At 34.8% G+C, this 11,485-nt stretch overlaps 1 protein-coding gene across 1 annotated transcript; it reads right to left on the minus strand.

Annotated features, from left to right (window-relative positions):
- Positions 1-3,585: 3,585 nt before the first annotated feature.
- On the minus strand, positions 3,586-10,075 carry LOC112529428 (structural maintenance of chromosomes protein 2-1-like). The gene is made up of 21 exons (XM_025140708.1): positions 9,758-10,075; positions 8,545-9,225; positions 8,288-8,431; positions 7,908-8,198; positions 7,637-7,822; positions 7,381-7,545; positions 7,221-7,280; positions 6,903-6,965; positions 6,573-6,664; positions 6,314-6,410; positions 6,077-6,193; positions 5,760-5,978; positions 5,534-5,674; positions 5,268-5,435; positions 5,001-5,185; positions 4,795-4,888; positions 4,632-4,720; positions 4,323-4,548; positions 4,131-4,205; positions 3,820-3,957; positions 3,586-3,722 (listed from the first exon to the last, which is right to left on the minus strand). The coding sequence occupies exons 1-20, from the start codon at positions 10,073-10,075 to the stop codon at positions 3,838-3,840; spliced, it is 3,531 nt and encodes a 1,176-aa protein (XP_024996476.1). The 3' UTR covers positions 3,586-3,722; positions 3,820-3,837.
- Positions 10,076-11,485: the final 1,410 nt, after the last annotated feature.

Here is an 11,485-nt window from a genome sequence, read left to right on the forward strand (position 1 = left end):
TTCATTATGTTGCTCCATCACGGGCCTTGAGTCCACCATCTTGTAATTATTAAAATTACTAACGAGGAACTTCTTACTAGAAGCATCATTGGCCATGTATTTGGACTCAAGAGAGTCCCATAGCTCTTTGGAGGACTCAACATTTTGATAAATGTCAAAGAGGGAGTCACACATACCCTTTAAAATGTGGCTACGACAAACATAGTCATCGTTCTCCCATTTGCCTCGAAATCGTATCATCTCCAACGTCACGTCTTCCATAACCTCCGGCATCGGTGTACTTAGCATGTACACGACCTTCAACGTGGTCAACAATCTCTTCTGCCATCTTCAAAAATCAACGCCTTTGAACTTCTTGTTGGGTCATTGACCAGCATCTTCCTAAATCGAAACATGGTGCTGGCTGCTACGCTATAAGGAAATAAGTTGTGCTTTCTCCACCAACAATTGCTTTTGACGTAGTGGTAAGTGCTTGGATCCTAACATGTGGTATCAGAGCAGGTCACGGGTTCGAATCCCATGGAGTTCATAATAATGCCAAAGGCATGCTGTGTAGCCATTGACTTCTAGCGAAGATCTTGTTAGTGTTGGCAGATGCTGGGGGGGATTGTTGGGTCATTGACCAGCATCTTCCTAAATCGAAACGTGGCGCTGGCTGCTATGCTATAAGGAAATAAGTTGCGCCTTCTCCACCAGCAATTGCTTTTGGCGTAGTGGTAAGCGCTTGAATCCTAACACGTCTCTAGTTTGGTGAATCTTGTCGTCATGTCTCTCACGGTTTGGTCACTCGACATTTTCTCAAGAACAAAAATATCACTTAAGATTATTGGAAGAAATCCATAATATCGAGAGAAATGAAGAGTGTATAAAACCCAGATAAAGAACTTGAGATCGCGTGAGAGCTCGCTTTCGTTAAGTGATATTTCGACCCTATTTTACCAGGGTATCAGGAAATTCACTCGAGGATAATCTCAATTCTCGGTATAGATTTTGGTAGAAATCAATACTATTTAAACACAAGAGAATCATAACTGATCCCATATTAAATATTGATAATAATTAAATGAGGTTGATTGTTGGACATAATGAGTAACGATTACAAGAAATTTCATTAGTTACAAATTGACATAAAAAGCACAGCCCGTGGAATTTACAAGAGTAAAATGCACCACCGTGCTAAAAAAACAGAAGCGTACAGATGACAAACGCACAACCCATGCTAAACAAACAGAAACACACAGACGACAAACGCACAACCCATGCCATTTCAAAGAAGAAAAATGCACGGGCCATGCTCAGCATTCTGTTTCCAAACACGACCCCTGCTCTTTTTATGAACAGAAAGGCACAATATGTGCACTATCAAATGACACTTGCCACTTAGTAACCTGCCAAATATGACCGTCCAGTGATCACGGGTTCTAGTTAACTTATACGAATGTACACTCCACACCTTACAGCTCGTGTTATAACTTAGCTATCAACCCTATTATTATCATGTGAATCTAATTACCTAAAATCGATCGGTGATTTCACTAAAATCACCAACATACATATATATATATATACATATATATATGTATGTATACTAGAAGGGTACTCGCGTAATGCAACGAGATACTCAGATACATCTCAATTTTTATGTTTCGTTTTATTGTATCCTATCGATGTTATAATAAGGTTTTACGTGGTTTTGAGAAAAACGATAATATTTTTATTTTTTAATAAAATATAAATTTGAAAATATCTTAAAATTTTAAATATATATATATATATATATATATATATATATATATAAAGAGAGAGAGAGAGAGAGAGAGAGGAGCGATCAAATGAAAACCACTCTCATTTGTACAAACCGTACAAACCACTCTCATACGTCGATTTCATTGTTTAATCTTATGAAATATTTTCATGAAATTGTTTAATCTTGGGAAATTGTTTCATATAATACTTTTTTGATGAATTTGTTTCATATATGGTTATGAAATTGTTTCATATAATATCTAATGAAATTTTAATGAAACCGTTTCATGTATTTCTCTAAAATTGAAATAATGAAGATGATAATATCCATGATTAACACTCTCCACAATAAAAATGGTTAATCAACCTCTCATAATTACAAAAAAATGAACAAAATGAAAAATTATGATTGGTTGAATGAGGTTTGTACAGTTTCTACAAATTGGGTAGTTTTTATTTGAACGCTCCTCTTTCTCTCTCTCTCGCTATATATATATATATATATATATATTAGTATCAAATTAACTATTTAAAAGTTTTTATTTTKTTGTGTAATGTCTTTAATTAAATTTTTTTTTATAATTTAATTTATGCTTAATAACAAAGCAATTTATTTTTTATTTAATAAAGATAATAATTAAGTATTTTGTTAGAAGATAATGATTATACTAATTATATTTTAAATTTTCTATACTTAAAATGAAATGTTTATCCAGTATTGATTATATTTATCTACAGCTAGCTACACAAATTCAAGCATAGAACTTTAATAAATTGTACTTATGCATTATTTACTTATAATCTTGAATTTTAAGTAATATGCATCAATAATCAGTACTTTATGTAACAAAAATTATTTTTAAGAGTTTTTTTTAAATGTTTTATAATATAGTATAGATATGTGTGTGTATCTATATTATATCATAAAACATTTGACAAAAACTTTTAAAAATCATTTTTTATGCACGAAGTACTGTTTATTGATGCATATTACTTAAAATTTAAGATTATAGATAAATTGTGCATAAATACAACTTATTAAAGCYCCGTATTTGAATTTGTGTAACTAACTGCAGATAAACATGATCAAATATTGAATAAACATCTCATTTTAAATATAAAAAATCTAAAATATAATTAAAATAATCATTGAGCTCTAATAAAATACTTAGTTATTATTTTTATAAAAAATTATATTATTAAATCTAAATTAAATTTGTTTCTTATTAAACCTAAATTAAATTATAATTAAAAAAATTGAATTAGAGAAATTACACCAAGACACAATAACTTTTAAAAATATTAATTTAATATTGATATCGATATTTTTTTTTAAATTTTATGATATTTTTAAATTTATATTTTATTCAAAAATAAAAACATTATCATTTTCTCAAAACCACATAAAATTGTGTTATATCAACATAAAAAAGAAATAAAACAAAACACTAAAATTAAGATGTGTCTCGATACATTACACGAATATCATTCTAATATATATATATATATATATATATATTAGTTATTGATAATGTAGTAAATTAAATTTATAAAATTAAAAATCAAATCAAACCAAACCAGACCAGTTAAGAATGTCACTTTTTACTCTGACAATCTCGGACCAGACTTTTATGGAGCGGTTTGACCAAATAGTTTATGAACGGTCCATAGTGATCTCTACAACCAAGTATAATAACTGAGTTGACAAGGAAATGGCACCAAAAAGAGCAACATCTCAAACTACTGCAGATGGTCAAACTCAAGAGACAACGTTAGTTTCATAATGTACATATTCCTGTTTCTAATGTAAGATCAATTCAGAAGAATAATAATAACAATAATAATAATAATAATAACAATAATAATAATAATACAAGATAATTAGAACAAAAGCTTTCTGCTTTGGATAATCAAATTTACACAATAAGTCATTGCACAACATTTTTCAAACCTCTAATTCACAGATCCTCAACCACCTGGACAAAGTTCAAATATGGTGTTATTATAAGCACCAAAAATGAAATTCCTTCCTTATAAGCACCAGACTTAAAAAATGACAAATTTTAAACTTACCGCGGTTGAAAAACAGGATTATTTGGTCTGCCTTGATGCAACTGTCCTCTGAACAGTCGAGACACCATCCACAAATTTTGTACGGAAAAGAACATTGGCATTGTTGAACATGCCCTCTTTCAACGATACAACAATGAACTGTAATCAATGAAAGATTGTCAATTCCTACACTTCTTATCGAACATCTTCCCACAAAGATGAAACTCGAGTCTAGAATTGATATTTTTAAGGAAAAAAGTTGGAAAAATGTGTCAATCAAATTACAAGTAGATGGAATGCTTGCATTTTGTAAGTTTCAGATGCATATATACCTGTGAATGTGGAAAGTGAGATTTGATCATCCTCCCAATGTTCTGGGTGTGACTCAGATCAAGAGCTGCATCAACCTGCTCAACATCAAGGAAGGATGTTTATTTAACCATATAGATGTTTGGAAAATATGTTTCATTCATACAAAAGAAACAATAAAAGCCTAGAGTCAAAAATATAAATTTTACAAATACCTCATCCAGTATATAAAGTGGAGCTGGTTTGAAAAGTAGCAACGCCAAAATTAGCGAAAGCGCAAGTAGAGATCGTTGTCCTCCACTAAGTTCGGACAATGACTGTTTCCAAACACCCCCAAATGCCACACGGACCTCTAACCCATCCAAAAATGTACCGCCCTCTGGTGGTTCTAGCTTTGCCATTGTGCCAGGTAACAGAGTAGAAAATATGGATCCAAAATCGCTGAAAATATACATATTTCAGAGAAAAACGGAATGGTATAAAACCAATCATTAAAATTCATTCGAGCATTTCAAGAAACTCACCTGTTCACCTTAACCCATGTGACTTTCAGCGTCTCCTTTTTCTTCTCATCAAGCTCTTCAATCACCAGCTTAATCTTTGACTTATCATTCTGTGTAAGATGGTCGGTATAAGTGGAGACGGGTTTTATTGGCAAGAATCGATTGAAAATCTATGTTCACCAACCTCAATAATGTTCTTCTTGGATATCAAATCATTGTACTCATCTTCTGCTTTCTCAAACATGGCCATAACTTTCTTGTTCACCCTCTTCTCAAGGCTTTAAGAGACAAACAACTAAAAACTAAGTACTACTTTATATTTTCCCACTACAAAGAAACTGATTAAAAAAGAATGGGTGGTGAAAATTTGGAAGAAGTTTCACCCATTACCCTGCTTGTTCAGCCTGCAGCTTTTCAAATTGGTCCCTTGCTCTGTGTGGATCACGAGATGTGAAATCGTAGTCACTTCCACTTCTTCCAAAAAGCTGTTTCTCAGAAGTTATCCAAGCATGCTTTTCAATCAATTTATCCACCTTCAAAGAAGAGTCTTTCTGCTCCATTTCCATACGTTTCACCTACAAAACAGACAAAAAAAGCAAAAGGTTTTGATTGACAAATATGTTAACTTAAATAAGAATTAGGTATTCAAAAAATTACCTCGTTTTCCAACTTTTTCCTCTCAAGATTTTTCTCACCAATCCTATTTTTAAGTTTTTGTTGCTCTTTGAGAATGGAACTAATTTGTGAATCACATTCCTTGACCTTCGTACGGGCTGCATTGAGCTCTGATTGTGCTTGGCTATGTTCATCTCTCAATGATGTGACCTGGAAAAGTCCAAACATTATCTTTCAGCTGGGACAAAAGGGAAAGGGAAACAAACAAAATACATGCATATACGAGTTGAAGTAGACGAAAAGTATACCTTGGCCTTGAGTGCATCCACTTCAGAAGTTAACACACTAATCTGCTTCTGTAAAGAAGCTAATTGGTTCTCCAATGATGCCTGTTCTTGTTTGACAGCTTCCATTTCCATTATAAGTTTCTCCCTTTCATTTTCATGCCCCTAGATGAAAAGTAAAGTGAGAAAATCTGCTGTAAAAAAAATTATGCACCAAATTGTTCTGTTCTCCTTAACAACAAAAACATACCTTGAGGTCCTTTGAAGCTGACTGCATTTTTGTCTTCACTGCCTTAATCTTTTTCTCCAGATCTTTGAGCCTACGGTCCCGATTGTTGGCATGATCGTGAATTGATTTTTCAAGAGTTTCCACTTCAGTTACACATTCTTTATAAAAGGCTTGCTTTTCATTAACAGCAGATTTCGCTTCTGCAAGCTCCTGCTCAATCCTTTTTACTATTTCACTCACCTACATGAACACAAACACAAGAATAAAGAAACATATATCATCATTGATGAATAAGAGGAAATAGACCCCTCTATTTGAAACACAAATTATGGTGGAACCTTATGATGCTCATTCTGTTCAGCCCTGCTCTGGAATAGTGATAGGTCATATGTCTTGAGTTCCAACTGAGTCTTGAGGTCATTATACTTTTTCTGAACGGGAAGGAGCTCATTGATCTGGGCATATAAAGACACAGCAGATACTTAGACGTATAATTAGACAAGATCATGCAAGTTTAAGTATTGCTTCTAGTTTACTTCCAAGGAGTGATAAGCAATGTAGTGTTGAAGGTAAACCTTTGCTTCAATTTCTATTAGCCGCTTCTGATGTAGAGATAATTCTGACTCAGCCTCTGACAAAGCATGAAGTTGCCTTAATAGATCACCACCACCCCTGTGAGTTAACATTTAACAAGGTATATTTTAGGTGATCAGACTACAAAGATAAACACTGAGATTAATTGTTGTGCAGAAAAGATAGCAGATAAAAGCAATATAAACTTCCATAGTTAAATAATGATGCATGTCAAGAATTGACTAGTGCAATGTTATTTACTTGCGAGAACCACCAGTCAGGAGTCCACTTGGTTGAAATATGTCACCTTCTAACGTCACACTTGGGGTACTAACTTGCCGATTGAAAGCAACCTGTGAACCAGAAGTAGATATAAGTAGAACAAGACACAATTTTTACTATAAAAATGAGAAGAATTCAAGATGATGATGATGGTTAGTGACAACCATCAAATTTAGCACAATTTCCATATATGAGCTTCACTAGTATGCTAACCATTACATGCCTGGGTTACTGCAGCAACAAAACCTTTGAAAAATGGCAAGTAACGTATTATAGATGGTGTTCTATAATCTTACAACAACAAAGTACCTCTCGTGCAACATCACTGGTCTTGCAGACGAAAGTTGAACCAAACACATATTCCATTGCACTCTGCGATATAGATAACTCTCAAAAAATTAGACAACAGAGGAAAAGGGCAATAAATATGTTCAATCTCAATACAAACAAGCAAATACCTTGGCAGAAACAATACAAAAGTTGATTACATTTTGTTCATAGAAAATGAAAATGAATGAACAAGAAAGTAATCAAGACCAGCAAACCAAAAGCTCTTCTATTAATAGTTGAATACACAAATAAAAAACAGGCATTAGAGTACAACTGTTACACCAATTGGAAGCATACCTGGAGTTCATCATCATAACCAACCAAAGTAAGTGCAACTTCAGCATTGCCTTTACCTACCTGATAAACAAAGAAGTTCCCATGTGACAGGAATACAACAGATGAAATAAATATGTTTCCTAAAAACAAAAATAGGTAAACATAAGAAGCAGAATCTTGCCAATTTAACAGCAGCATTTTGAACTCTAGGTGGGACAGGATGGCTTTGAATTTTGTTCAAAGGAACAATTGTCACTCTTCTTCTAAGATCACCATTTTGAAGAAGTTGTTTTCCTGTGTTTTCAGTGTCTACCACAACATTATACAACTTTCCACCTGCACAAACCTGGAAAAATTGCATTATATTAATTGATACAATTAACAATAAAGGCTAAAATTTCCAAGATGAATAATTGCATAATATGATGAATGATTACCTCCAAGGCGGTCATTGTGGAGCTATCTTTCACTTTAATGAGCTTTGCAACCACACCTTTGACTTTCGCCCTGTCAAAGTTCTTCACAGGATCACGATAAGTAAACTGAATGTTTCCCAATCTTGAAGAAATCATCCGGATTTCCTCTTTTATTTTATTTATTGTTTCAGACTCCATCATTCGATCCTGAAAATATTCACCATCACATGAAGTTCAGTAGATATGTGAGTACTTCTGTTGAACTTGATTACACTATGAAAGAATAACACACCTTTTGTAGACCATCCATCTGCCCTTCATCATGCGAGAGAGATTTCAAAGCCCTTTCAACACTTTCCACATCCTTCTGTCTGATTTTGAGCTCCTTTTCTACAGCAACAGCTTCATCACGCTTTGACAATAACTTGGCTTTATTTTCCTTTAGCTCCTTTTCACTATGGCTTATCTTTGTTTTCAATTGCTTCAGCTCAGTTTCTGCCTTTCCAACTGCCACTTTAGCATCACCTAGTTGATCTTCAAGGCACTTCTCTTCATTACCACTGCTCTTACCAGCAATTACACCCTGTCCGCAGTCATCATAGTGTAATTAGAAAATCAGCTCATCCAATTATCGAAGTATACCACAATGACAATCTACATCAATCCATTTACCTGGTACTCTTTCTCATGCTCTTCCAAACTCTTTGCTAGCTCCTCCACTCTCTTCTTCAGATCAGCCGCTCCATCTTCTGCACTCTTTACAGCAGAAGCTCTATCTTCCGCAGACTGCTTCAGTTCTTCAATATTTTTTTCGATCTAACCACACCAAGACATGAAATATTATAGCAATATGAAACTGAAAGAATATAACTTGCCCAAAAATGATGTTGCAAAAAAAAAAGTATCCTTCGGCTTAATGAGCACTTTACCTTTACAGCATTTTTAGTCTCGGTCATGAGATTGTCCTCTTGATTTTTAAGTACAGATGCTTCCTTAACAAGGTCACAAGAAATAGCATCAACTCTGTCTGACAAACCTTTAACCTCCCCACCCATGGTTGCATCTTTTTCAACAGTTAACTTTGACACATGTGTCTCCATCTCTTGCACCTCTGTTTGCATAGTCCCTGTATCATTATCAATCTCAGACATCTTGGCCTTTATCTCATCAACACCATTAACTGCATTATCTCGAATTTGCTCTGCTTGTACGTATTCATAAGCAATACAAAACCTTTTCAGTCTATCTAATTCGGCATTCCCATTAGACCATTGCATGTACTGCATTCGCTCTTTCCTCAGTTTCTCTAGTGCAGGAAGTATTTCCTGATCAAGAAGTTTGTTGATCTCATCAACCTTACCCTGCTTTTTCTCAAGGGTCTTCAAAGCCGCGTCCTTCTTTGTTTCATACATTCTTGTTCCAGCAGCTTCTTCAAGCATGGACAATATTTCAGGAGGTTTCATGTTTAATACCTTGGTAATGCGCCCTTGCATTATCAGAAAATGTGGATTGTTGACATTAAGCTGCACTGAGTGGAAAAGATTTTGCACTCTACTTGGCTGCGCAAGGTGTCCATTGATCAAGTACTTGTTCCTCCCACCAACCACAATCTATGATATCACAAAAAAGAACCTTCACCCTTTGTCCTAAAGTGTCATTAAGCATATAAATTGGATACTTAAACCCACTTTGCAAGAATGTCTTGTACTCCATCAACCCCAAAGAAAAAACTTACTTTTTCAAGTAAAAAACTGCAGCTTACGAAGAAAAAAATGGTATGAATTTTCAAAAAGTTAAAACCATTTTGATTATATCTGGAGCACTAGCACCTTGAGTAAAGTATAACGTAGGTGCCAAATTTGTTGTAATTTGAAATCCTAAACAATATTTGAAACACAACTAACATGGTTGGCATCTAAAGTCAATGCGTAGCTCTTTCCCTTGAAATCAAAGTGAATTATAAGTAACTGTTTGTTTCTTATACATACTGTAATTTATCAGCCAAATTTCATACACCTATATATGCATGATTGTGAGCAAACTCATTCCAAATTTACAGTTGTCATGAAAAATCTCAGGGATGGGTACACTGAAAACATCGAACTTCAATTAACGAAATAAGTGAGGAGTCACGTCACATACCTGGCGCGTGACAGTGATTTCGGGGCAATCTTCATAGCCAAGGGGACTTCTACTCCTATCAGAGTTATCAAACACAACCGACACAGTCGCCTTCGTGATACCAGCTTGTCCTTGCTTGTACACAAGCTCTTGTAGATTCGAAGCTCGAACCTGCTGCAAATTAGTGATACCTAATACGAAGCAAATCGAATCGAGAATGTTCGATTTCCCGGATCCGTTTAGTCCCGTTATAGCATTGAAGTAAGGATCAAAACCTGGGACAACTGTTCTTGTAGCGTATGATTTGAATCCTTCCAAACAAACCTCTTTGATGTACATTGTGACAGATTGGAAACCCTAAAAATATAACGATTTAGACCAAAATCAATCTGAAGTGAATTGGACAAGTGAACCTTTTGCCCCTTATGTTCAACTAGTTCAGTGCGAGTATTTGAGTGGAACCAGAGAGGGTTTTCGAGAGTGAAAACCCTTGACTTGGCAGCGTCTGAAAATGATGGATTAAAAGGGAAGACATGAAAAATTTTGAAATTGAAATTGAAAAAGGTATTGCACGAAATGGAGGGAAAATCATCGTTTCGATTGTGTTTGACCAATTTAGGGCCGGGCCGCTGGTTGCTAATTGGGCCATTATAAGCCATCATTTTTATTGACTTTTTTTAGAGAAAGTCAAATTTTGGTTCGGGTCATCAATTCTAAATCGATACTTTCAGAACTGGTTATCCTTAGGGACTGTTTGGCAATTGCTGAATGGTTTGGTGCAAAATGATTAAGTGGTCATAATGATTAAGAGGCTCTCATGATATAGTGCAAAATGAAATATAATTGTTTGGTATTGTGTACAATGAAATTAGGGCTCTTAATGGTTAAGGGAGATCTATGATACAAAATCATTCAAAAGGTTTTAAAACCATTAAGAGTCAGACTTTTGTTTTGCCAAGCAAGATTCACCTCTTAACTGTTCAGATGTTGCCTCTTAATGGAACTATTAAGAGGTAAACAAACAACCCCTTATTCCGACTAGGTCCAGTTAACAGTCCCGGTCTCGTTGGACCGGTCCAAATAAGTCTTAAACAGGGATGTCGGTGCGATTAATCTATGTAAATTGGTGCTTTATTCAGCAATACAGCATGGTCATTCATAATTCTATGAAGTATTTTCCATACGGTCAGCTTTTTTCCCAAATTCGACCGTGCATGTTTTTTTTTAATTTAATCTTTTTGTATAAAAATGTTATACATATTTTTATAGGGACATGATCAATCGAAAAGACGACCATGCAAAAAGCAATGACATGTTGCCACCTCATCAAAAAGATGTGAAGGTATTTAGATTTTAAAAATGAATAAATTAATTAGTTATTTGAATCTCCTTAAAAATCTCATATCTATATCTATACTACCTTATTAAACAAATTTGATCAAAGTCTTAACTTTTGAAATACCGAAAATACCCTTAAACCTATTTTACACACCTCCTTTACACGCCTCCCTTCCCTTCCCCCAATATGCCTCTTCAATTTACCTGGCTCCCCTCCCCCAAAAACACTCCTCCCTTATCGGCTCCCGAGACGACGATTCACTCCCCAAAATGTTCCCTTTAAGAGTCGTCCATCGTCGAATCGTTCCCACCGCCAAATCGTTCCTCAATCGCTTCACAATCGCCTTCAATCGCCTTCGTCGTTTCCAATCGGCTTCACATCTATACCGCCGAATCGTTCCTCAATCGCTT

This window comes from Cynara cardunculus, assembly GCF_001531365.2.
Source record: "Cynara cardunculus var. scolymus isolate 2C chromosome LG 16, CcrdV1, whole genome shotgun sequence".
Lineage (NCBI taxonomy): Eukaryota > Viridiplantae > Streptophyta > Magnoliopsida > Asterales > Asteraceae > Cynara > Cynara cardunculus.